We start from the raw sequence: 27,974 nt of genomic DNA on the forward strand, positions 1-27,974 counted from the left end.
ATTATAACTGGATATTTAACTCTGCTGGGTTGCGCTTCTGATCACTACCATCCATCTAAAATTAGAATTAATGGGTTAAGATGTAAATTAAAATAAAGTTTTAATGAGAAATATTTAAATACTTACCGTCCAAAGGTATAATCACTTTCAGCTCTAAAGAAATATACGTGACTTTTAAATTGGAGCTTAAATACAAAATCTTTATTTATACCGTCTGTTTCCGACGGAGTTGATACTGTATATCCCAATAAAGGTAAACTTGCTAATGGGAAATCGTCCTGATGTGATTTATAGAAAAATAAACAGAAGCTAGTAAATACTACCCATAACTTTTGCCAACCATTACTATTCTTGAATTTCCGTAATAGAAACCCACTAAGCTGGTTCTGCAATAAATAATTCAATAAATTATCGAACACTCCATTCGAGTATTGTATAATCAAGAGATTAAAATAACTCTATAAATAATTGTCCTATTTTACCTGAAATGCACGTAACTGATCAATATAACAAATACTAGTATTTCGGTGCCAACACACGTGAACGGTCGTGTTACTACGTTGCGAAGCTTTCACATCAGCGCAACTTCCTCTGTCTGTTTCTAATCCCACATTGTCTCCCACTTCATCGGCAGAACCTGCTAATAATTGAACGATTAAAACATTTAATTATATTATTATTAAAATTAATCCATTAGAAATAATTGTTTAGTTCTTACATGACTTTAAACTCAAATATGGTAGCTTTGCATCTTGTGCATCAGCTTGAGCAATAGTCATGTTTAAATCTTCTATCCATCGTTCTTTTTCCTCTTCGCTACAAGCTGCTACTGTTAAGGATCTATTATAATGGATTATTTATGACATATATATTTTAAGTTGAAAAAAGTATTATGTTTTATGACACTGTATATATATATATATATATATATATATATATATATATATATATATATATAGAGAGAGAGAGAGAGAGAGTGAGAGAGAGAGAGAGAGAGAGAGAGATATTTTCATTAACAAAAACTTACTGGTTTTCATATCCACTGATTACAAATACATGATCGGTACCAGTCTTATTATCTCCTTCTTGAATTTTCATGCCTTTTACCGGAATTTGACCGTGCACACGAAAACATTGTGTTGGTTGTTGAGTGCGGAATGTATACAATAATACGTCCGAGAACTATGTAATAAAAAATTAATTCTTTATATAACTGAATTTTATAAAGCTGTTTATATATTATAATATATATATATATATATATATATATATATATATATATATATATATATATATATATTTACCAAGAAAAACATCCTTTGTTGAAAGCCTTTACGACTGTACTTTTGTAAACAGCCTTGTCTAATAAATCTCCTACCTTCTTGAAATAAATTATCAAAGCCGCTAATATCTCTTTGCATTTCGCATAATTGAACTAAATTTTCCTATAATGTTTAAACAATAATGTATTAAGAAATTTATAATTGGTAATACAAAATTACATGAAATATCCTTACTGCTTGGTTTATCACTGTAAGACCTTCGAGTAAAGTCTCGCCGAGTCTATCTCTAGCAGCTAAGCAATCTTCGAAATCGGTATGATCTTTTGGATAATGATCTAACAATACTATCAAAAAATATATCATATATATATATATATCATAAATGTATATTCAGGGATAATAAATAATTCATAAAAAAAAAAATAAATAAATAATACGTTACTATCAATAATATTGTTGTAATGTAATAATCGTTGCAATGGCTTCAAAAGAAATGACGTTAACGGCAAATAACAATGTTTCTGCGACTCGAAGTCCCTGCAAAGTTGATCGAAGCGTCGTGATGTTCGCATGGAATACTCCATTTTCTCGAGAACGGAGATTAAATTTTCGAGATATTGATCGTAAAGAGGTAGGACGTTGAGAAGCGTATTGTATAAAAAATCTCCGATATTATGGCGCGCGTTACTCTCCCATCGTGCTAAACGTGCTTCCATTTCTTGAAGACACGGACCATGGGCATCTGCTAATAGCTCTATCAACGAAACAACCACGTCCCCTTCTAACTCTGCTTCCCTGGATACTTCCTCTCTGAACCACTAAAAAGAAAAAGAAACAAAAAAAAAGGAAAGAAAGAAAGAGAAACTCTTTAAGACTATTGTCATTATTTCTATCGTTGATTTGTAAATATTTACCACATTGATAACATCCAAATCCTTTTTATATGTTCGTTCTGTCATAAGAAGTTCTTTGGCGATATAATAAACTTTATCAGTTGGCCATCTCTGTAAAAAAAAGATCTATTAATAAAGGACAAATTGATGACATAAAAAATAATAATTATTTCACGAACATACTTTCGTTTTTCGAACTTCAGTCTCCTCGATCTCTCCATTTCGTAAATTCTTCACCGGACTAAGATCAGGCGAATTAACTATACTTGCATTGTTCATTTCCGCAACACCGTTCGTTCGTTTTTCTTGCGACAGTTCGGTAGTAAATACCGAATTATTATTCTCTTGTTGTTGTTTAGACGTTTCATCTTGCTTTTTCCCTTCGATATCTGTAAATGACAAACGGTAAGAAAAGAAAGAACTCGAGTATTATAAAAGTAATACGATAAAGAAGAAAAAATAAAGAGTATATGAGCGCATCAGGAATAAACGCGTAAGTAAAGTGTGATGTAAGTATTTATTAAATATTGCATGCTACGATGCACCCATTCGCTCTTATCTTTTCCCCTAATTATCAACGCATCACCCCTTTTTTTATTATGCTCGAGGAAAAATATAGGGGGGTTTGTTATAAATAAGAAAAGAAAAAAAAACAACGTGGAATTTATACGTGTACATTTGGTAGGAAAAACGTACGAAACGATGTTTTTCAATTCTAAACAACTTATCACGTACAACATAACAAATGCAAGTACGTGCAACTACGTATTCTATTTATCAAGTAATATTGGTTTTTATTATAACTATACTATAAAATATTTACTATAAAATAATTATATCCAGCGTACTGTATATATGCGTATATGCGTATATATACATATACGTTTGCAAAAGAAAAGAAAATTCCATTTCAAAGTATTACTATCGAGAGCAATCATAACACATTCATTAAAAACTACCGATGTGCATTTTGATGTTAACATAAAGAATAACGAAACTTCCTACTTCGTGCAATAATTTCTTCTTAAATACGGCATGCTTTTTCTCGATAATCCCTGTCGTCATATCAGACGTGTGCTTTAAATAAATCAATTAAGAGGTCGTTTTTTTTCCGATAAACGAACGTGGTCTTTCAAAGGTAAGAAAATTAATAAGTGCGACGAAAAATGTTCGAAGCAAGCAAAGCCATTCCATTTAAATTCTCAATAAGAAGAACAATCGTCCACGAATTTACACTTGTGGTGCATATACGAAAGTCAAGGATTCTTCTTATTATCTTGCCATTACTTTTTCATCGAATTATTCACACATCCTATCGCAAATATTTACACCACTTGCGAGATTTAAACTCGTGGAACAGGAAAGAAAAATATAACCAGACGGAAGTGCATTTAGCGAGCGTATATTATATGTATATCGAATAAAAACGAAGATAAAAGAGTCAACAATCTTGACAGTTAAGATAGGCATTTTAGGGATTACTCACACATAGTATTGTCATCCGGTCGACCAACGAATCCGAGAGTGCGATAAAAAGATACGGATATGAAGAAAAAATAGAAGGGAGGAAAGATCACGTACCCTGGCGGGAGGGAGGATTCTGATCGCCAAATGAAACATGGGTTTAAAGAATAGAATAGAATATAATAAAATAGAACGAGTGGCCGAAAGAAGACCCACGATAAACAACAACGACAACAACAACGATGATAATAATAATAATAATATTAATAATAATAATAACAAAACAAAAAAGAAGAGAAAAAACCTCAAAAATTGAAAAACTCAATGACTAATAGCGAATATCGTAAATAAGAGAGAAGCAACTAAAGCAAGACGAAATTACAGAGGCTTTTCAAGTGACTTTGTATATAATTTATTGTTATCATAATTAAGTATCAATAATCAATGTACAATAGACTTCCTACGCCTGGAATATCGCTTTTCCCCCGTTCTAACGCTGTGATTCCCCTCTTTTCTGTTTTCTTTTATTTATTTGTTTGTTTATTTTACTTTTTCTTTTGTGGTTTTTCGAGGAAGTAATAGCAGAATTTTAATGGACAGTTATATCCATAAATATCCTTACCGAGGGGAACCGCCGCGGATAGCAGGTTTCACGTACGTGTTAATTGTATGTATGTATATATGTATGTATGTATGTGCGTGGGTGTCCATGTGGTGTGTGTAGAGTTAACAAGTACGGTATATCGATAAACGATCGAAAAAATTACACAAAGAATAAACGAGGGAGCATTGAGTAGACACGACGAATACTCGTCCCACGATAAAACCTTTCTTTCCTTTTCTCCTATAAATATCTTAATTTAAAGACGCTCATGATGATAAAGGAAAAAGATAGTCCCTTAACGAGATCAAAACGATTTAATTTCTTTTTTCTTTTTCTTTTTCGCTTCTAATTAAAACGTATAAAGTCAATAGTAGTATCAACGAATGCTCTTTAAACTTCGAATTTCCTGACTTTTATTGTGCGTTCGTTGTACTTAAGGACATTTGTGAGAAAAAAAAATATCGCGATGATATAACAAATCCTTTATCGGAACGATATTCATCCCCGTCGAATCTGTTTACGTACATATTTCTTTTTTCCTTGCTTTATTTTTCTTTTCTTTTCTCATTTTTTTTTATTTTTAATTTTTTTTATTTTTATTTTTATTTTTTTTCTTCTTTTATTTTTTTTTTATTGGAAAAGATTAATTTTGGAACACTTAACGAACAAATGGCTTTATAAGCATAAAAAGGATTCAGTCGTTTAACAATATGAAATTTTTTCGAGCATCGAAACACAAGCGGAAGGCTATCAAAAGTTTGGCACATGATTATAATAATCGGAAATGTACGATCGAGGAAGTAATAAACATAACATCTATTAAGCAATCATTACAGGTGTAAATATCTCAAGACAAACCGTCTTGCAATTATTTTCGAAATAGTTTCTTTCTTTTCTTTTTTCACTTTTTTTTTTTTAAAGGATAAAGAATAAGAGTCATCGTATGTCGCAATAATGACACAATAGTTGTCTCGCTTAGTCATTAATAATAACGAAGTTATTATTATCCGTGATTAACACTGATTTACATATTTAATGACAACGGGCTTGAACACCTGGAAGAAGGCCACATTAAATAGAAGATCAAAGAAGATTAATAAGAGAAGGCTCATTCCAGGACATGTGGTGTTTGTGTGTGTATATGTGTTTTACACATATGCTGCAAAAATACTATGATATTACCCGTATGAAACACACGATTAAGAGTGAGAGTGATTAAGAATAAGAGAGATAGATAGAGATAGATAGATAGATAGATAAATAGATAGATAGATAGATAGATAGAGAGAGAGAGAGAGAAAGAGAGGAGAGAGTGGGAGAGAAAGAGAGAGAAAGGAAAACAGAACGGATGACACACGAATCTCTGTGTGTATTTATATAAAAATGATGTAGAAACATAAATAGTGGTAGGGCATCATGACAGGTGGTAATAAATAGATTTATGTAATATCGTGAAAAGGGAACGCTACGCAATGATTATTAGGTACCTAAGAGTAGAACGGCAGATAATTGATAATTGACATGTGTATAATACGAGTGTGTATGATGCAGGAAAGATTAGTACCACACTGCAATTAGAGATGTGAGTTTGATCAGTTTTTTGATAAACAAAAGATCGACTTTTGTTTTCTTTTTTTAATCGCTTTCACAATTCAGTTTTTAGGTAAAATATTGTAGCAATTATTGTCTCTAATCGCACATTAAATCTTACTGTTCCTGAGAATCTCTGTAATGAAAAATTATTATCTTTTATGAAAAAATCGTACGCGTGTTAAAATTTTTTAGTCGATTTGCTTTTCACACGTTATTTGTCACGATCATCTTTGAAACGCACGGAACGATGTTCGACAAGAGAATAGAAATTTGATAGATTCGTTCGTGGCAATGATTTTCCAAAATTCACATCTCTACGCAACATCGGGAGACAGGATTGAACGGTACACTATGATGAGGCATAACGATGTCTTTCGTGACACATGATAAAACTATAATGGCTAAATAAATATCGTATAATTCCATTCACTACAAATTTCAACATAAAACTAAATGAGGCAATGTAATTAATGAGATAACGCAACGGAATACAAGGTAAACAAAGTGCAAAAGGGTGCTCTCGTGATTTAATGTCGAAGTGCCAAAGCCAGGTTAACTGAACAAGCATAAAAAGTTTTTTCTTTTTTTCTTTTCTTTTCCTTTTTTTTCTCATTGAAATAACCTACCAAATTTGACGAACAATTCAAAAGTTAATTCGATCTCAAAATAGAGAGTTTATATAAGAAATTATAAAAAATCTTTGAAATATTTTTCTTTCGCACAAAGTATACTACGATTCAAAGTAACTTCATTTTCTAAAAAAAAAGTTTGTTGATCTTCTAGCAAACCAACATACCGCTATTTCTAATGCTAACACCTACAGTGTGCAGTGCGAATGTAACAATTATAAGATAGCAACATCATAGAAATTTTGCATGTTTAATTCATAATTTTTAAGTTTCCATTCTTTTCTTCCAGCGTTCTTTATATTTATTTCACAATTTTTCTTCGATCCATTCGTTAATATTGTATACTATTTTATCTATCGCTTTTATATAGTGAATATGGAAATTATAATCGCGCTAATGTAGCCAGTAATGGCTAATAATGACGTTTCTTACTAAGGTTTTTTTCTTTTCTTTTTTCTTTTTTTTTTCTTTTTTTTTTTCCTATGAAAGAATAAACAAGTAAGAAGGCGTGTAGCGGCTAAAAAAAAAAAAAAAAGAAAAATGGCTAAGAGCAGCAGCGTAATAGCGTGAAGAAAAAATGAATCTTCAGCCGTGAGTTGATTTGTTGAATCAACGAATAATATCGTTAACAACTTTTCCTTTTTCAGCTTTGACAAAATAAATCTAAAGAATCATTCGTAATTAATCATTGAAAATTATTCAAACAATCGTTGCGTCAACAAATCTTCTTAGCGGATTCCGTTCAATCCGATCTTCTTTGATAACACCTACGATGTATATAATTTTTAAAATGTAATTGCATACGATTAAACACTCCGCTTATTTTCAAAGGAATTACGAGTTGTTAATTGAAATAATAATAATAATAATAATAATAATAATAATAATAATAATTAAATAAAAAGAAGAATTGAAGTTCGGATAGGTAGACAATTTTTTTCCACGCGAAATTTTTTTGTCGGAAAAGATACGATTCTTTTTTGATTAATCATTGTCGAATCCGACCTGCAGCGTGGTACGTCACTTTCGCATTTCGCAAGATTGGCCCCGTTTCTCGATTCTCAACGTGGGTAAACCGGAAGGAATCGATTGGTCAGGGAGCGAGGTGTCGCGTGAGCCAATACGTTACGCACCGGGTTCACACGAAACGGCACATGCCATGCCGGAGAATTCACGTATCCGTTTGTGTAGCTCCACCGATTAATATCACCACCTGTCGAGAAGCATACGTAGAGTGTTGGTGTGGATGGCGTTAGGATTTCTATTTTTTACTTTGCAACATTTCGATATACCGAAACACATTCGACGTTTCTCTGATCATCGTCCCAAATGACCGGTTTCAATTTATGTTCTTTTTCTGGTTTCGTTTTTTTTTAATTTTTCTTTTTTTTTTTTTTTTTTTTTTTTTTTGTGAAATGAAAGTATGACAAATGTCCTAAAATATGCAATAGGGGATTTAAACATCAAGTATCTACAAAGCTACAAAACGTGTTAGAACTATGAAACAATAACAATAACAATAACAATAATAATAATGATAATCATAATGTAAGAATGTTGCGAGATAATAAAAATGATTCGAGTCTCTTATTCGTATATGATGATATTATCTTTAACGATCGTAAAATTTTTGGCCTTTTCCATTTCCTTTCTTTTTAACGTTTCATATGCTGACACATTTAACAAGGAAAGATCATTTAGAATGTCGTTTATCGCGAATCTCCGTTTGGTTTGATTGACAATTTCAAATGAGATTTGAAATTGTTTTTGAAAGGAGACAGTCCATTTTCAATATAACACGCTTGAAACTGACTTCTAATTATTCTCTGACGAGCAATTTTGATTACACGCGTAATATGAAAATCTGTGAATAGCAGATGGGACCAAAAGATATGAAAAAAAAAAGTTACAAAGATTGGACAGATAGATTTAATTACGATGAATTTGGATAACCGTACGAGTTACCCGTGTTACGTTTTAACGTCTAATACCTTGATCCCTATTGCCAGGTATCACGACCTTTGCATACTAATTGTTATGACTAGACTAAATCGTGTGTATATGTATATGTGTGTACTTGTGTAATATAGTTAGTCGTTAGTGAATACAGTGTTCAGTCAGTTGCTAATTGTCGATATTACCGATCAACTTTCTCATCGCATGCCACGCTCTCGACGCTTTCGCGGCTACATCAAATATTTCCCATTAATAATTCATTTTTATAATCAATAACAAGTAATCTGTCAAGTACGGTGTGCGTGAGTACACGGAATATACGCACACTCGCACGCGCACGCGTACGAATCAACGAGGATACTGATAACCGAAAATACGATACGACGAATTTGTGGCTTCAAAATTATTTTACAAATACATTTGCACGTCTTTTTTGACATTTCAATCTGAATTTAATAAGTTTTAATTGATTATTTATCGTTGCGTAAAACAACAGAAGTATAGAAACAGATAAATGTGGACAATTAAAAAGCAAATATTCAAATCGCACACAAAATTTTTAAGAAATTTTAAATACATTAGATGTCATGTAAAACTTGATACTCTCTCTTTTACATGTCTTACGTTTGTCAAAAGATCGTGCAAACATGTTTGTACAATAATAAATAGAAAAGACTTGGGAAGAAATGAATGAGAATAGAAATAAAATTGAATGGATGGGTAAATGAGAGAATGAAAATGGAGGACAGAGTGGGGAGGGGGAGAAAGAAAAAGAGAATTGTTTAATGAACGAACGAAATGTATGAATGAATGTAAAAAGAAATGATTTAATATGAATAATCGAAATGAATGAAAATGATATACTGTAACGAGTGCGTAAAAAACGCGTGCGTGTGTTGATAACCATGGGATGACAAATTGACGATGCACAAATGCAAAAACCAAAGAAACAGAATCGAGCAAGTATTTTAAGTTTATCTACTGGAAATTATAATATAATATCAAAAAATTGATTACGGACATGGAAGAACGTCGGATATTTCACAGACAATTTACAATACATGCTCGTTTCTGTACGAAAACGATGACAAGTCAAAAAATAATCGATACAGAGCCGAGGATACGATGATACTCTTTAAAGATTAGGAGAAAATGGGATAAAAAAGCGAATTGTCAGGACAGTGCCGTTTCATTTTTCGCGGTGCGAAAACAAAGTTTTTCATTACGTTTTTTTAAATGATTGATAATTACCACGCCCGAGGAAGAGGGGCATGGGCGGGGTGGGGACAGCTTAATTAAAAGATCGCAATGATTATTATTATGAGTTAAAGGTTAATTTGTAATGCGCATGCAAAGGGATAAATTGAAAATTAGATAAAACATTTTTTGCTTTCAACGGGAAATTAGATCCATCGTCTATTAGTATATAGAACGATATCTTACAATCGTTCGTTTCGACGACAGTTGTCCTCAAATTCTCGTTTCGATCTTGTGCGTATAAATCTGCATCACAATCTATCTCTCTATTCGAGTATGAACGGAATATTATTTTTCTCGACACTAACGATGACGACGATGGATAAATCAAAAAATTTAATTTGCAAATTATTAAGATTTAATTGAAATATATCTTGGCAAATGTTTTTCAAATAGTATTTAAAAATTTGATGGATCGATATACATGTCTATATATTTCGGGCAAAGTTGAAAATCGTTATCAAAGCTATAAATCGATGATACGTCAAAAGTATTAGTTTGAACCTTTAAAAAATACGGATTTAAAGAAAACAGACAAAGGATTGCTTTCTTGCGTTCATACGAATCGATATCGTCGATTAATCGAGAAAAATAATACAGTATCCATCGTATATCGGCACTCAGCAATCGCGCCCCGTACTTTTATACATACATAATAACGCGTATGCGATACGTATTAACTTTCACTGTGTTCTACCATTAATAGTAACAATAATTGTGTATAGCCTTAATAGAGTAATAATGATTAATGACGGCAATAGTGATCGCGATAATAATTAATGATTATTAACGGTAACGTGATTATCAATGATCGTTCGTACCTATAAATAGTACATATGATAAGGATTATTTAACGGTAGCGCGAATCGCAAAAAACGAATAAACATTCTGATAATAAAATTGTATATGTAAGGAACTAGATTGTTCGTATTCTGGCTCGATATCTAAAAGTGTTGTAAATCTTGGTGAATGTTACTTCGTTGAAATGATCAACATTTTATTTGAAAATTTTTCGAGAACGATGCGAAATCGATCGTTATCGTTTTATCGTAATTATCATAATTGTTATACTCCATTTTCCGATGTACTTGGTTGTATGGTTAAAGGGAGATTCGGAATGAGTATTAGATTATTGCATAACAGATAATACATTTATCTCAAGCGTTAGAAAAATAAATAAATAAAATAAATAAATAAAATGAATCCGCGTATTAAGCTTAAACGAAAAAAAAAAGAAAAATCAATGGCATATGTAAAAATAATAAATTACAGTCTTGGGTGCCTTTTGATCGCATCCTCCGTGCACGTCTCAATTGTCACACGTTCAGAGACCAGTTTATCGTACGAGCTACGTTATTGCTTTTAAATCTTTTTTTGTCTCTTTTTATTAATCTTTTTTTTATTTTTTTTTTATATATATATATTATATATTTTTTTCTTTTTCTTTTTTTTTCTTTTTCTTTTTTTTCTTTTTTTTTTTTTTCTTTTTTTAGTACGACGGGCCACGTTTCTCATCAATTCATTCCCATTCGATATCTGTACCAAACGTTTATCTATTTTTGTTTTTCCTTAGACAAGAAACAATGAAGTTTTTGAGGAAAGCTATGTGAAATACTGTTCAAACTTTTCGTGTTATATTAAAGTGCAAACGCGATGAATGTGGTATAAAAACTAGGCACGATGAAAGCTGAAACCAATTTGAATGTGTTCTCTTTTCGAGTTTGTCGAAAATACCTTTAACCCTCCATCCATTTCTTTCCTTTTACGTGATTTATTCTAAAGACCCGCTTATTCATTCCAATACTTCGCCCGTATTTTTCTCATATATATATATACATATATATTCGAGCATGTCAATTCTTTTACGAACCACTCCACTCTTTGCCATCAATAATAATACTCTTTAAATTACATGAGACAAATTGCACACGATCTCCCAACACTATCCTAATACGAATACTAAGGAAATTGTAATAAAAGTATACATTATTTATACATTATTTTCTCGTAACCGAAGTAGAAACAAGATCCGATATATCTACTCCGTTCCAATATTTTTGCCAGAGACACTCTGCGTGCGATGATTGTCGACCTCTAAAACTTAAAACGATAGAGTTAAATTGTCATTCTCTGACAACCGGGGACGAGCGTCCGAAGAAAAAATTAATGATCACCAACCAACTCTTGCATCTGTTTTATATAATAATTATATAATTACCCTTAAACCCCTATGTCCTGCTTTCATTTTTTTTTTCGTTTTCATCTCTACTACTCCATTTCTCTTCAACGTTATACAATACATAACTAGAATAGCATTGCGCGAGTATCGTTCCTTTAAATATATCACATATCCACCCCGCGATCACGAGTTATCACGTTTCTTATGGATATTAAATGCACACTACGAAATCACCTACAGATCGGCAACTCTAAGTATGATAATAAATATCAAAGTAAATCGGATCTCTAAAAATGTGTAACGATCATTTCATATACATATATATGAATATATATATATATATATAAATATATATATATATATATATATATATATATATAAAATGTATAGCTAACGATATTACTAAACTTCTTTTTCCGTTCAGAAGTAAATCTCTTTTATTTCTTACTGTTTCCTTTTCATGCAAGACAATCCTTTCGATTTTTTCTAATCACTTAGATTCATTCAATAGAACTTTACGTGTAAGAAAAGATCGCTATCAATTCGCCGAGTGCGTCAATTCCCAAAAATTAGAAATATTTTACTTTACGAATTCTCCGTTACGTCGATGAATAAGTTTCGTACTCCATGTAATCGCTCATAGGCGAATACAATTTCGAATCGAGCCATTGTTCAATCGACGTATCTCAGAGCTCGTCATCCTCCTCGGGACATTCTCGATGTTGCTGACAATCTTGTTCTTGTTCTTTGTCATCTTTACTTTCCGAATACTCATCATCTTCGTCCTCATCTTCGTATACATCGATACTATGAGCTTCAGTAAACAGTGGTGGTGGTATTGTCGTAACGTCGAAGCTAGAGTCGGTACTTGAAACAATTTGACCATCCTTGATCTTAAAATCGACAGCAACACGATGTCTCCTCTTCGTGTTCTGTTGTCTCTTACGACGGAAAGCACGCTGACCTCTGTCAGGCGTATGAGCAGGACTGTCCATGCTGGAAGAAGTGTCACCTTCGCTTTGTGGGCTTCTACTTGAGGAATAAGGCATAGTTTTAGTTCTGATTTGCATTCTAGCCTGCATCGGTGGACTGGAAGTGGTTGACTCGCCGCTAAGACTCGTTGTCGAATAATACGGTGTAGATTTCGCTCTTATAGGCACAAGAACCGGTCTTTCGGTGGACCTTGTACCGTGATACCTTCTACTTTCTTGCTCCCGCGAGCAAGGTTCCGAATAACCTCGCTCGATCTTCTTTCTGACTGATTTTTCATCGGACGTAACAACATCGCGGTGCTCGCCCATCAACCATTCGTCCTTATCTAGTCTCGTTCTTAATGCTAAATCAGCATATTTCTCATGCATATCTTCGGAACTGTCTCCACGAGCAACGTCCATCCTGATCTGATCACCACTGGAATATTTCATAGCCGGTACATTGTCGTACAATTGATCCTCCTCGTCTTCCTCTGGTATAGGAAGAGGAACATCGGTGATACCCATATCGACCACTTCAGGATCTAAACGAAAGTCTTCCTCCTCTAGAGTCTCATCGTATTCGTTTTGAAAGGTAATACGAGGTGGTGAGATATCGGTATAACCTGAACGACCACCACGTTGATCGTCGTCGTAACGACTAAGACGACGGTGTTGATCGAATTGAGATTCGATAAATTTCCTTGCCTCATCAAAGTCATCCCTACGTGTTCGAACGGGCTCGCTTTCGTCACCGCCACGAATGGAGGAGGAAGAAGGAATGGTAGCACATGAAAGAATAGAGATGAAAGATTCATCGATGTCACTGACGTTATCATCGTGCATATCCTCTCTTCGATTTGATTCGTCGGTGCTTTCCGATGGCGGTGGAGGTGGAGGTGGTGGAGGAGGTGGAGGTAAAGGAGGTGGTGGAGATGGTGGTGGAAGGGGTGGACTTTCAGCTGATTGACACTTTGAATTCGGTCGCATACTAGTTACGCTCTTGTCCGACGTCGTCGTGTCGCTTTGGCTCTTCTCTACCGTCATCGTAGAATAATATTGCTGTGGTATGACAGTCGTACTACCTGACCAATCTGAGATCGAAGCTCCAAGCTCTGCTAAAGAATTGTCATCGGATTTCGTACCGGAATATTGACAGAATTGCTGTACGGTGTTGTTTGAGCTGGACCATTCAGACATCGATAAACCCATAGACGTATCTTCACTATGAGAGGAACCTGTTATATAGGAATTCGATTTTGGTTTGACAGCTATCTTCACAGTACCATCGATCGTCGTCGGGGACGTTGAACTTTGGCCATCTTCTAAAAGAGTAGAATGTAGATCTTCGTGAAGAGTCCTATTTTCGTCGCTTGAATCGCTATCATGTCCAACGTAACCCGGAGTTTCTGTACTGTCCGTTACTGTCACCTTGACAGCTTCCTCCGGCTTGATCTCCATATAAAAAGTTTCCACATGACTCACCACAGGAGTGTCAAAGATTGGTGAACTAGGTGGCGAGGGCCAGTCTTCGGAACTCTGCAATTGCAATTTCGATTTCCTCGTCTTTGGCGACTTAGAATCTTCCTCTTGAGTGCCCATTACATCTATAGGAATATCTGGAAGCTCGGCGGAAGTTCTACGATCATCCGACATGGAAGGTAAGGCTGTACCCGAGGGAGGGTCTGACGATAAAGAAGGTTGATGATCGCTCGATATTAAAGATTCGTCGTCAAGACTCGGAGATCTCGAACTGGGTTTAAATGAATCCTCCAAGTCGCTCTTATCTTGCTCAGAAGTAGTTGATCTTTCCGAAATTCGTGAAAGTGTTCTTGATAAGGAAAAGGCACCGTAACTTGCAAGAATCTCTGGTCCAATAGGATAAATGAAACCACCTGGCACATCGACCAGATCCTCTTGAAAACTCTCCTCATTCTGTCCATTACTATCCTCGGAATGCGACTGTTGAGCGTTGTTATCGTCTTGAAGTATCCAACCATCCTCTAAACTCGAACTACCAGAGCTTTCTAATGGAAACGGTTTCCATGTTGAACTCATTTCTAATTTTGGTGCTGGCTGAGAACTACTACTGTCCTCTTCTAAAGACCCCTCCTTCCGTATTTCTTTCACTTGTTCGATCTCTCGGCGATCGACTATCGATTGAATCTGACCAATTCCCAAAGGACGAGCGATCGAGCAAGAACTCGAATCAGCGTCCTCCCTATCGGGAGTCCATGTGTTTGTGTCCTCGCTTCTGGAACGTTCGGTACTGAGTCTGAGTTTTTTGTCAACCATAAAATGCTCAACGGCTGGACTTTCTTCCTCGACTTGTTCCTTAATTGATTCGTCTTCTGGCAATTCTTCGGTGTCTTCCTCGTCATCTTTCCTCATTTCTAAATATTCCGGAGTTAGCTCAACCTCGACCAATGTTTTTTCGTCCATTTTATCAACACCGTAATCCGGTGAACTAAGCTCACTATCAGCACCTCGCATTTGTACTTGCGTGTCTAGTGCATCGAGTGTATCCTCACTTGTATCGGCAGAATCTAATGGCCGCATATCGTCAGCATCAACTTTAACAGACTCCCGATCTTCTATTTCTTCGTCTTGTTCATCGCTTTCCATAAGCTCTTCATCCGAACACTCCTCGATCGAAATTTGTATAGGAGATTTAACCATATTCAATCCTTCGTCGTAGTCATTCAGTGACGAAAAAACATCTCCGTATTCATGAATTACTTTAACGGTCACGTTGGAAATTTCATCTTCTTTTTGACCGGCTTCATCGACATCTTGCAAAGTTTCTTTTTGGTATTGAGGACTCGCCTTCGTCTCAAGTATCTTCTTATCAAGATCTTTCATTTCTTCACTTAGTTTTTCTACTTGGTTCGAAGTTTCAACATTCTGCTTCGAAGTAATTTCGGAGAATTCAGGAGTTATCGGTTTGGTAATAAACTTTGAAATATTAAGAACGTCAGTCTCCTCTACTAGATCACTTTTAGCGTAACCTATAATGTCTTGCTCGTTAGCAGATTCGACGGAACTTTGATCGATAAATCTCGTACTTTCATCTACTTTGACGATCTCGATCGTACTTGCTGTTTCTTTATCAGTTGCATGTTCTAAGAATGGTAATTGCGTTCTCTCTTGTTCATATGGAATTAAATCAGCACATGTAGCTATTTCATTGCATTCTGTTAAAGGTGATTCTAAATATTGTGCGGAAGTTTCTGTTACGGACAAAGAATCTGTACAAATTTCTGGAACGGTTGTGTGATCGGTGCTGTCAGATCTATGATTCGGCGAAGCTTCTATCTGCATCGATTGTGGCTTGGACAATACATTGGTACCAATACTCTCTTCGGCTATATTATCTTGATTTTCAACGTCTTCCGACATGTCAACTGTATCGTCTTTGCTAGAAAATGCGTTAGCCGGTGGAAGTCTGTGAACGGAAATGACAGGAGCATCTAAAGATTTTGCACGTCTTTGCGAAGTTGGTGATTGCGTTGCACTTTGACGTTGCAATGCACCGATACCACTACCCTCTGACAAGCCAAGACGTGCACGTGCGAAAAGTATAGGACTCTGTCCTCGTTTACGTAGTACTATAGGAGATTCTGTTAAATCTTGCGTAAACGGAACTTTCTTTGGGTCTTTAGACATCTCTCCACTTATACGTTTCGATTCTGAAGATTGATCATCCTCGATATCATTCTCTTTGTCTTTTGTATCTTTCTGTTCAATCTCGTGTTTGCCTTCACTTGTTACTTCCCCTAAATCTAAATCAGCTTTAATCTCTCCTTTCGGTTGTGTGGCTTTTAATTCATATTTATTAGTAACATCTTTTGTAACAATAACTTTACTATCACTTTTGACATCCACTTTAGCGGTACCTTTTGCTTTCTTCGGTGACACCTTTTCAATAGAATCTTTCTTTTCTGTACTTCCTAAACTTTTAGATATACCCAAAGATTTTGGTCTCACTTTATCGCTTTTAATCGCAGGACCTTTGATCAATTCATCGTCCACCGAAGCTGATTTCGTACGCGTGCTTTTCGTATCATCTTTTTCCTCTTTTGAACTTGAAAATGGTTTGTCGGATAGTCTAGTAACGGACTTTGATCTACCCTTTTGCACGATACTAACCTCCGGGACTACGTCCGTTGAATCGATTATTATTATTTCCTGAGGCATTTCTCCGAGTTTCAATTTAGATTTATCGATTCTGGTACTTGTCGTCGGTGTCTTTACCTCTTTGGATGTAGCTTTTTTCAATGGCGGTTTATCTCCTTCCAAAGATTTTGATTGCTTCTTAAAGTCCTTCTTTAACTCAGACTTAGCTTTCTTCGCTCGTTTCGGTGATATATCTTGAATTATATGCTTGTTTTCTACTTCAGGCGACAATAAAGTATCGATTGGTGCCTTTTCTTCAGCCAAAGATAATGATTTAGATCTTAATGGCTCAGCATGAGGTCTAAGCATAAACGGGACAAATTCTGGCACTTTTAAACTATCTAATTCCAATGCAGGTTTCACGGGTACTTCATCTAAAGGTAAGTCTGCTACTGGCTCGACGAAATCATCAAATCCGGTATCGATGATCTTAGGCCTTGGTACTTTTGTAGCAGAATTTTTATTGGCTTCTGAAAATTTCGATTCTATGCGTTCTAATATGCGTTTCGTTTTTTCGGGTATACTTGGTTTCTCTAATGATTTTGGTTTAGCTGGAACTTTAGGTTTTTCTTCGATCATTTCAGCTTTTTTCACGGGCGAACTTTCACTCAGTTTATCGGTCTTCTTAGAAATGTCCTTACCGTCAGCAAACTCAATTTGATCTGTCTTGTCAACAACTACCAAACTTTCTTCGACCGTCGTCGTTTGTTCTATCAATACTTCCTCATGTTTTATCATAATTTGTTTCTCGTCTGTTGTAATTGCAGCTGAACTAGGAATATCTGGTAAGGGTATCTTTTCTATACTATCCTGTTTTTCCAAACTATCATCCGGCGTTTTAAGGCTATCCTTTGGAGATCTCATTTCTTTCACAATTTCGACTTTGTGTTCTAATTTTGGCTTCATTTCTAAATTAACAAACTTCGGAGCCTTGGTAGGACTTTTTGAATGTGCATCCGGTGATCTCTTCTTCTGTATTACCGAAATTATTGTTACATTAGGATCCGTAGGTGACATCTTGGGTGATCTCTTTTCTATACTCGAAATGATAGTAATATTTGGCTCAACCGGAGATAATTTTGAAGACTTCTTATCCAAACTTGATGATTTTACACATACCCGTTCGTCGAGGCTCATTTCTGTTTTTCCTTTGTCCAACGACATTGCTTTCTTCGGGGATTTATCTGGCGATCTTGAAATTGCCTTCGAAGGACTTCTATTTGGAGATAAACTACAAACGATACTCTTTGAATCCGTAGGCGATAATTTTGAAGTTGGACTTAAAATACTTTTCGGTTTATCCGAAGGACTTAATATCGATTTTGGTCTAGTAGGACTGATAGAATTTTTTATTTTATCCGGCGATAGCTTATGACTTGGTTTATCTATGGACGTAAGTTTCGATAGATCGAAGCACGAAGTGTCGGTTACCATCTTCAAAGGTAATTTTGGCAAATCTTTGATAATACTCTTTGAATTTTTCGAAGTTTTACTACTGTCAGATTCGGATTTTTCGTCAGAAGCAGTACCATTCATAACATGACGTTTGTGCAATGTATAAGGAATATCGATATTGGACTTTTGAATCATTACACCGTCCGAAAATGGATCTTCATCTCCGGAATCGGCGGGTGTTAAGTCTATAGACTTTTGATGCATTAACATGTGACGTTTACTATTAGAACCTAATCTTTGACGCGCTGGATTAGGATCGCTCTTCGTACGTTCTACGGGAGTATGACCAGACATGGTATCATCGAAACCGAGTACTACACCACCAATAACTTTGGGTTCGTATTCGGAGAAGACAGTCTTAGATTTGAAATTGTCCATCTCATGAGGTACACCAATAACGGTATCCGTTCGAGATTCCAACGATAATTTTGCTTGACGTTCTCGTTCACGACGTTCATCGTCTTTTCGTGCTTTTTCCAAACTCTTCCAATCGTCTCGTTCACGAGGTTTGTCCTCGGATCTATACTTATCCAACTTACCTTTGCTCTTTCTCGCAACTTTCGAATCGATCTTCTCTAAACTTCTTTTCCAATCCGAGCTTTCATAATCCAAACACTCAAGACTCTTCCCCTCGCGTGAATCTAATTTATTTAAATACTTACGTTCGGCAGAGTCTAACTTCTCTAAACTTTTACGTTCCATACTCCTAAATTCTCCTTTCCTATCATGACTTCTATTATATCTTACATCCGAACGATCTGTGAAACTCCGTTCTAACGATCTCAAACGTTCGATCGTCCTCGGATCAAAATCGAACGTTGGTTTATCCTGAGAATTAAGTCTCTCGACGCTCTTACCGCGTTGCTCTTTTGACGAAAACCGTTCGAATGGACTTTTGTTACCGGAATCAAAACGTTCCAAAGTATGTCTTTGATTATAATCAAAGGAAGAAGTTCTGGCGCTAGAACTCTTTCTGGTTTCACGCAATTCGATACGATCGACACTCTTTCTACGTTCGCGCTCTCTCGACTCCGCGTGACGATAAACACCTCGTTCCTTTGGACTTCTCGTTAAATGTTCGGCACTACTGCGTAACCCGTGAGAATCTAAACGCTCGGCACTCTTACCTCTAGTTTCATAAAAATCTGCATAAACCAAGGAACCTTTCTCTTTGGAATTTAAACGTTCGAAGCTTCGATCCCTATCCAATCGCTCAATACTTCTACGTAATTCTCTCACGTCATTACGATCTACACTACGTCGATCGAACCTTCGTTCGCGCGAATCAAGACGATCTATGGATCTCCTTTCTCTAGAATCGCCTTTATCGATTCTTCTACATTCTCTCGAATACTCCCTCTCGGCACGCTTTCTCTCCTCCCTCTCGATATTTTTACGTTCCTTTTCTTGTATCTTCGAGTTTACTTTCTCAGATTTCTCCTCCGTATCCCTGGCCTTTTTATCCCTAGATTTATAACCACGTCCTAAACTACCCGTCTCGTCGTACAAACGAGGTATGTGATCCTCCAAACTGGCGATACTTCGCGCCCTAACTGTCCTCGCTTTTGCACTATAATCAATTTTACCGGTATCAACGGGACTCAAATCATCATCGATTCTTGATTTCGGACGCATAATACCCTCGTCGCGTAATATTTCCGAATCGACGTGAGTAATCTTATATTTTGGCTTTAAATTCTTTAGCTCATTAAGAACGGAAGCCTTTTGCTTTTGCACTTGCAAAACGATGGGATCCTTTCGATTGGAATCTTGGTGAGGGATAGGAGTTTTACTAGGTTGTTCTATGGAAGCAGCATGTCTAGTTTCAAATTTACGTTCTATCTGTGTATTCGACCGTTGTATCCTAGATTCAGTAATAACGTAATCACCGTCCGCCTTGGTTACAGCTGAGTACCGATCGATGGATTTCGTTTTAGTGTTCTTGAGATCTGCGAGCACGGATTTAAATAATTGCTTATCTGAAGGCTTGACTGATCTGTGTTTGACAAAAGAATCGGTTTCCGAATCTATTTGGAACATTTCGTGTTCGATTCCTTCGTCGCTATTGTCGGACAGCGGTTCGTTATCCTCGTGAGCGCTGGAATAAGACTCTGGATATTCAAATTCGTGCTCGCGTTCCAAGAGCTCGTAAGAATCGTGCGAGAGATCATCGTGTGAAAGATCTCCAGCTGGGCCAGACTCTTCGTGACCCGATTCGGTAGATAACGACGATGTTCCTGGATAGGAGCTACTGTATACGCGTTCGGGTACGGAATCATGATCTAAGGAAGGTAATTTCGAACTAGCGGCACTATACGAACGATTGGTATCGTCGTAACGCGTTACAGGATTATCTAATTCGCCCTGAGAGGGTAATTGGAAGGGCTCTAAAACAGATTCACCGCTATTCGTTTGATCCTTTGGTCGCGCCTTGCCAGAATCTTCGAAGCTAGATGCATACAATTCGCGACAACTGGCAGATCGTTGCCAAGGATGCCTAGGTATAGGTCGCGGTGCTGGGAATTCGGGAGGACTGCTGTTAGAGGGGCTGATACGACCTGCTGATGAAATCCGTTGCTGATTGGTAGCAAGCGTCTGCCGCTGTGCTGGAGCCTGGCTGGGGGTGGCTGGCGAGTGGACGTCGATAGAGGTGAGCGTCCGAAACGATGTAGCTGTGTCGTCGCGACGGTGAATCGTCCCTCCCATCGAGACACTCGTCACAGTCGTCGGAGAATCCAGTGTCATCGAGCCGCATGATAGAGACAGAGCTGGGGTTGCCAGGGCTAAACATATATAACAGGGCTTAACATATAACATATAAAACAGGGCTACATGTATATATCATACACACAACATGAATTTCTCGTAAGCTAAATTTTAATGTGATATATAATGTAAATTCTTTCAATCTATATAATCATAGTGTAAATCATGTACAATCAAACCGAAACTACGTAGACAAATAGATATAGTTTCATAATTTTATATATCTCGTTTGAAAATTAATAATGCATCATATAATAAATAACCAAAATAATTTTTGTACAGTTTCTTTCGTTTTTGTGTAGTTTTGAAAAGCTTCCTATATATAATAATACGCTAATCTACTCTACCGTTACAATACTTCGAATACAATACTGCGAAAAAAAATATAACCAAAATTTAAGGAAGGAGATAAAGAAGACTAAAAAAAGGCACAAAAATAGAAAGAAAGCTGTTTTGGAGGTTGGTATCGGTCATGGTACATACCAGGATCGCCGAGGGGCAGGAGGGGGTGGGCAGAGATGCTGGAGCTGCCCATAAGTGAGCTGCTCGGAGTGGCCCCACGATAGCCTCCCCCCTCCGAGCCCTGCAATGCCCTACCACCGCTAGTCTGCCGGAACGAATTGGACCTGCGAGCAAGAGAGAGTCAAGTTCAGCATCAGACTTAGGCTACGAAATGCCAAGCCTGCTCAATTTATCTGTTTTCCTCTTACTAATGTAATAGGCAAATATAAAACATTATCCTTCTTGAAGAGAAAAAATATATTTTATATAAATCTGCTCTAAATGTCAGTGCTGAAATATGAATAGCCTAATCATTAAACGAAAAAAGAAATACCACTGCAACGCGTTTTTTGATACGATACACGGTGAATGTCGCCATTATACTTTCTATATAGTGTATGATTAACGAATAATACAGTTGAATGAAATAATAGAACTGAATAAGTTTCTGTAATAATAACCACCCATACAAAACTGGTTCTTTCTTAATAAAACTTTAAACTGTTATTTAACTGTTATATCCCCGCAGAATCTTAAATTGTGGAGTAGTTTCTTATATATATAGTTAAGGTAATGTAACATATAAAAGAATCGAATGTATATATATATAGATATTTGTATATATATATATACATATATATATATATATATATGTATATATATATATATATACCTCAAAAGTATAATTCTATTAGCAGATTAAATTTTCTGCATATTTTCATTATAAAAACTAACAATAAAAAGAAATAAGTGATACATAAGATGCATAAGTACATGCTATTTGTTTTAGAATAAATTTCTTGGTTCTTCTGACAGAGAGTCTAAATGTTCAGATGTAAGTGCTCATACCATCACAGTTTAAATTTATATATATATATATATATATATAACGTTTCAACGCGATGCGATAAACCCTTCTAAATTACGTTTTTATATCCTAAAGTATAATATTTAATTTAAATGTTAATTGAAAAGTAAGCTATAACGATCGACAATTTTATATGCTGTTTTTCAAAAGGTAACTAATAAAACTTTAAAGTAGTACATAATAATTATTGAATTCTTAACTCATTCAGTTTATAATTCATTCAATATAACTTTACTACTAACAAGTACTGTTATATCTTATTACGTGAATAATTATGTTCATTGTATATTCAATAAGAAAATAATTTGTATTTAATTGATATTGATCTATGAGGATTATGATATTGAACTAATTATGAAGTTATGATTGCTTTTGCTAAGACTAACGACGGCGTTTCTCAACCGTGCATCGATATCGCACGATATGTTAACACTCGCCAGTTGTATGTACAAGGATGAAGTGTCATGAAGATAGCAGACTATTTTTTTGTTGTAGAATAGACTACTGCTATGGACAAGTATAATGCTGGTTAAAACCGTCAGGGCAGTGAAATGTGATACTCTGCAGTATATATTTTTAGGTTACAATGATAAATTAGTAATCATACTATTGAAAAAGGGTACACTGATCATTCGGGTTCAATCGTGCCTGATGGTGAGCCTGACTCCCCGCCACCCTGCCAAGCAGGCAACACTGACAAACGTAAATGTAAAAAACGAACACAGTAGATCATTTATTCTACAGAAAATGGAATAATCAGGTATATATACCAATTAATATCCCGGTAAAAGCAAGACCGTGCCACCTCCTATCTTATTCACAAGTTTGGTGCGTTGGTTAATAAAAATCTTAAGGTTACAAAATAACATTAGGAAAACAATACACAACGGCATGCAGCACTAGCTACGAATTACTTGGACTTCCAATTTCTTTTTCAATTAGCTAACTTACTAAAGCATCAATAAAACTTACCTTTGGAATGTCTGTCTCTTCACATAATTGTCACGAACAAATTCAACAATTTGCTTTTGTGTCTTTCCGCTATATCTGATAACATAAAAAGAGATGTTGATATAAAGTATTTAATATTATTTAAAATTCGTAAATACCCTATGATATATAATTAGTATGTTATTTTTCTTATTTAATTACATTAGAAATTATAATATAACACATTTAACTATACCTGAACGATGAACCTCGACTAAGAACCCTTGTTTTTTGTCGTACTACGTGTTTAACTACAGAACAACGGAAAAAGCCATGATTTTCTACACATTTTTTCCAAAAGTTTTTACATTCATTGCGACCCTCGAAAAAGAATTCGACCGTATCCTTATAATATCCCTAAAATGATATAAAACATTATACAATAACGTGAATATCTGGAATACAGTATTAAATTATTTTAATAGAAAAACAAACTTATATACTTACATAGCCTTCAGGATGTAGTTTAATTAAAAATCGTTTTCTTTTGAAACTAATCTTTCTGATCTTTGCCCAACTAAATGTATTTATCTTGGTATAATTTTGGAAAACTACTATCCCCATATGTGCTACCGCCAAATTCAATGATACTCTTTCATGATCCTAATAAAAATACCATACAATATTTATTATCATCGTAAATAAACTATAATAAAAACTTAAAATCTTCTCACTTTAGCTGGATGCATTTTTATTCCATAAAGTTCGCAACGTCGTGCTGTTTCTAAAAGATTAAGGTCAGCCTCTGCAGGAGATTGTCCACTGTAAATATCCATGTATATTTTACGAATAAATTATATTTTTATATACTTACATTGATGTACATTGAAATTAATAAATTAAAAAAATATTTATATCACTCACGCGTGTTTTTTATGATTTTCCATGATACGTCGTTCTAATTCTTGATCTTGATGAGGTACAAACTTGTATGTCGATAAATAAGTATGATCTGGATAATCTTCTATAACGTAATCGCCACATTCAGCTAAAATAAAAGAAGCGTTTTATTTATTTCAGAAATAGATTAATGATATTTATTCTTGTTATATTATTATATAAAATATCATAGTGATATTAAAAATAAATTATTATTTATTAACAATTTTATATGTTAGTATAATAATAACCTTGTACAATATAGCTTGCCATTAAAGCTGCTGTATTATCATTGCATTGTAATAAACCTTGAGCCAAATCTCGTTTGATTTGTAAACAGAATAAATATCTTGTAAACTCCTCTTCAAGTTGTGCAGGATCTGGTGTATAAAATTTAACACAAAATCTGAGAAGAGGATCAACCAATGATAATCCCACTTGCCTACATACTGGTTTTTCTAAATCTAACCAATACTGTAAAAACAAATTATACATAAATAATTCAATTTAAATATATGAATAAAACTATATTAACTTATAATTATTATATATGACTTACTTTTGTCCCATTAGGTTCTTGATATTCAAGACCAAAATAATCAGCTTCTAAAAGATGTAACTGTTTGCAAACTTGATCAAACAATACTCTACCTAATGCTTTTGCCTGAAATAAATACAATACATATGCAAATATAATCAAATATTGTTATAAGTACAATACAAACAATAAATACAAAATTATTTTGTATTAATGGGAATTTACATAAAAATAAAATTATCTGAACATATCACACACTGCAAGTTATATAAAGAATCAATAAATTGATGCACATTCTTTTCATCCATGAGCTTGTATGTGTGCTTGATATATACATATTTACCGATACATTTTATGTGCTCCAATAGTTCATTCTTGTGGAAGTATTATATATGCATACAGTACATAATGTGATTAATATACAATAAGAAGAAAATATAAAGATGCTGCTACTGAAGTTTAATAAAGTAGTATGTTATACTAATAACAAGTGAATTTATAAAAAAAATAATCCGCAATCAAAATCAATAATATTTATTTACAATTTTTTATACTTGTAAATATATATATATATATATATATATATATAATTGCATTTAAAAAATAATTGCTTCTTATACTAAAATTATAAAGTAATTGGTTTTAAAAAGATTATTTTAAAAGATCTTATATTCAATGACTCTCAACTTTAATACAACTAATAATTAATTACTTATAATGTGCATGCGTAGTATGTTTAGTAATAGACAAATTACAAGTAGTATTTTATAACTATAAAAGAATAAGATCTAAATGTTTTAATTTTACAATAATATAAATATAATAATAATAATATCACTTTTACACCAGTCAAGTTTTTATCACCTTTATATCCAATTACTCTTCCATTACACAACCGTTTATGTCTGTTAAACTTCCTATTGAAAGAGCACTTCAATTATCTTCTATCAAGGAATTAAAATGATACTCTGATTCGTTCGAAAGATACTATACTTTAACAAGAACAATCATAAAGTATAATATTAAATTAAAATTTGATTGTATTTAAAAATAATAAATTAAATTTTATTTTTTCTATAGTATTCAATAGAACTATTTATTTCGTGTATTTTTATTATCTCATAATTCTGTACTGATTATTTAAGAATTTGATTATAAAATAAGTGAATATTCATAATTATTACCTGTACTTGAAACATTGTAATAGTATCATCCAACATTTGTACACGAACTGCAAGCATCTTCCCCGCCTTCCTGGGTGTTGTAGGTGGTGTTCGACTACCGCCATCAACACCAGCTGGAGTCGAATGACTATGAGGCATTTTGGAACCTCCACTGCCCTTCATGCTCATGCTGTCTATATCATTCATTTTCACTCATTTATGCTATTTTTTATAGCAATACTTTGCATTTATTTCCTTTGGAAAATTTCATACGACTATTAGTATTAAATAGTCATCTGTAAAATAATTCAATTTTATGCAAGATTAAATTTATTAACTATCATATAACATAAATGTGATAAATGGCTATAAAAATTCCTAATGATCTTTAGTTCCTTAAGAAATAAAATTACATGCCACTATAAATTAACAGCTTGTTATTCACTTGATAGAGTTTTCAAGGTCATAAACTTGCAAATTTAAAAAAAGAATTATAAAAAGTAATATTAAATACTTTTAAAGTGAAATGAGATTTTGATTATTGGATTATATTTACATAATAATGAAGCAACGGAACGTAAGAAAATATATATTCTCCTTGTAAATATTAGATCTCTCGTTAAATATCTAAATCAGAACGATGATTATCGTTATCTGGAATGTACGAGTAGTTAATTATTTTTAATGAAACAATCGAATTAAATTGACGAAGATCGACAAGAATAGAAAAGCATTCATCCAACCAACGATGTAACACGAAGGGTAGGGTCATGTAAATACGAATCCATATTATATAGCGAATATGTGCGTATCGTCACGATAGGAAGTAACGCTATTGGTTGTACAGTTTGTAAAAAAATCCAATGAAGAAAGGGTATCGATGAATATGCGCGTCGGCGAAGATTTCGTAAGAACGAAATGCCGCTTCTGGGCAAGGCGGGGCGGCAATCGGATAAAATCTTTAAGAGGTTCCGCATACTTATATTATGGATTATATTGCGTTGAAATGTACTTGCAAGTACATACGTTGTCGTCGATCCATTAGATATGTACACTGACAGCACTAGCCAAAACACAGTACAAGTAGAGTTCATTGATCACTGACCACTAAGTGCCCACCGGCACTCCTGCGCTGAGATCGTCCTCGGGATGGATATGGCGACGACGCCCGACGAAGATTCACCAATGTATGAATTGTACAATGATAATCAGGCTTCTCTGCGCAATGAATATAATCCAAGCGCGATCGACTGTACGCCGACAAAATCTTTGAATTTAACCACATATCACACATCTACGCCTCGCACTTCTCTCTTTTTTATTTAAATATGCACTAGTTGTGTATGAAGGAAAGCAGTGGCTCTCAATTCGAGTACCACTTACGTTTATCATTAACGCATCATCGTCATCATCGTGAATATACACACAATAACGTTGTAGAGCAAAACGCATTTCTAGCGATTACCGAGGGCGCGTCCACCGGGCGCGACTATGCGTCACAAAGGGCAGCGCAGGGCGGTGGCGGTATCGCTACAACGAGGGGTAAGACGATTACGCAACGGAAGTAGATACTAGTGACATCAACGGAAAAATTATCAACTTCAAATGAATTCATATAAGTTTACAGGAATCTCAATATCTAGGAATAACGCAGAATACGTATTCTGACATTTAATTATTACATATATAAATAAATCTTTAATATATACTGTATATTATATTGTATTTTATGTTATATATATTACTACTAAAGGCAAATGTTACGATATTTATTAACAATTTCTTACGATATTCAGTATATTCTAATTT

The 27,974-nt window shown here is 34.6% G+C and overlaps 1 protein-coding gene across 7 annotated transcripts; it reads right to left on the minus strand.

Annotated features, from left to right (window-relative positions):
* LOC124422545 (FERM, ARHGEF and pleckstrin domain-containing protein 1-like) lies at positions 1 to 27,891 on the minus strand. Of its 7 annotated transcripts, none has more exons than XM_046959117.1 (21): positions 27,192 to 27,891; positions 26,187 to 26,461; positions 25,024 to 25,128; positions 24,716 to 24,938; positions 24,450 to 24,573; positions 24,260 to 24,347; positions 24,033 to 24,188; positions 23,782 to 23,942; positions 23,568 to 23,642; positions 21,710 to 21,852; positions 21,019 to 21,243; positions 2,360 to 2,565; positions 2,198 to 2,287; positions 1,726 to 2,098; positions 1,518 to 1,627; positions 1,305 to 1,445; positions 1,028 to 1,182; positions 719 to 840; positions 483 to 640; positions 127 to 386; positions 1 to 55 (listed from the first exon to the last, which is right to left on the minus strand). In XM_046959117.1, exons 2-21 carry the CDS (start codon positions 26,370 to 26,372, stop codon positions 16 to 18), a joined length of 3,141 nt encoding a protein of 1,046 aa, XP_046815073.1. In that variant the 5' UTR covers positions 26,373 to 26,461; positions 27,192 to 27,891; the 3' UTR covers positions 1 to 15. The 7 variants fall into 7 exon arrangements, with proteins under 7 accessions (XP_046815073.1, XP_046815070.1, XP_046815068.1 ...); XM_046959114.1 differs by having other exon boundaries at positions 1,726 to 2,101; positions 27,271 to 27,887; XM_046959112.1 differs by having other exon boundaries at positions 1,726 to 2,101; positions 27,192 to 27,887.
* Between the last annotated feature and the right edge of the window lie 83 nt (positions 27,892 to 27,974).

The sequence above is a fragment of the Vespa crabro genome, chromosome 3 (assembly GCF_910589235.1).
Source record: "Vespa crabro chromosome 3, iyVesCrab1.2, whole genome shotgun sequence".
In the NCBI taxonomy this organism is placed as follows: Eukaryota; Metazoa; Arthropoda; class Insecta; order Hymenoptera; family Vespidae; genus Vespa; species Vespa crabro.

Excerpts from the sequence above, each read along its gene's own strand:
- LOC124422545 (XM_046959114.1), bottom strand. The coding sequence starts at position 26,372 with ATGAATGATATAGACAGCATGAGCATGAAGGGCAGTGGAGGTTCCAAA. Across the intron at positions 2,566-21,018 it reads GCAACGGATTTCATCAGCAG|ATATCGAAGGGAAAAAGCAA; the intron begins GTCGTATCAGCC and ends TGTCATTTACAG. Across the intron at positions 1,446-1,517 it reads TTACAGTGATAAACCAAGCA|GAAAATTTAGTTCAATTATG; the intron begins GTAAGGATATTT and ends TAAACATTATAG.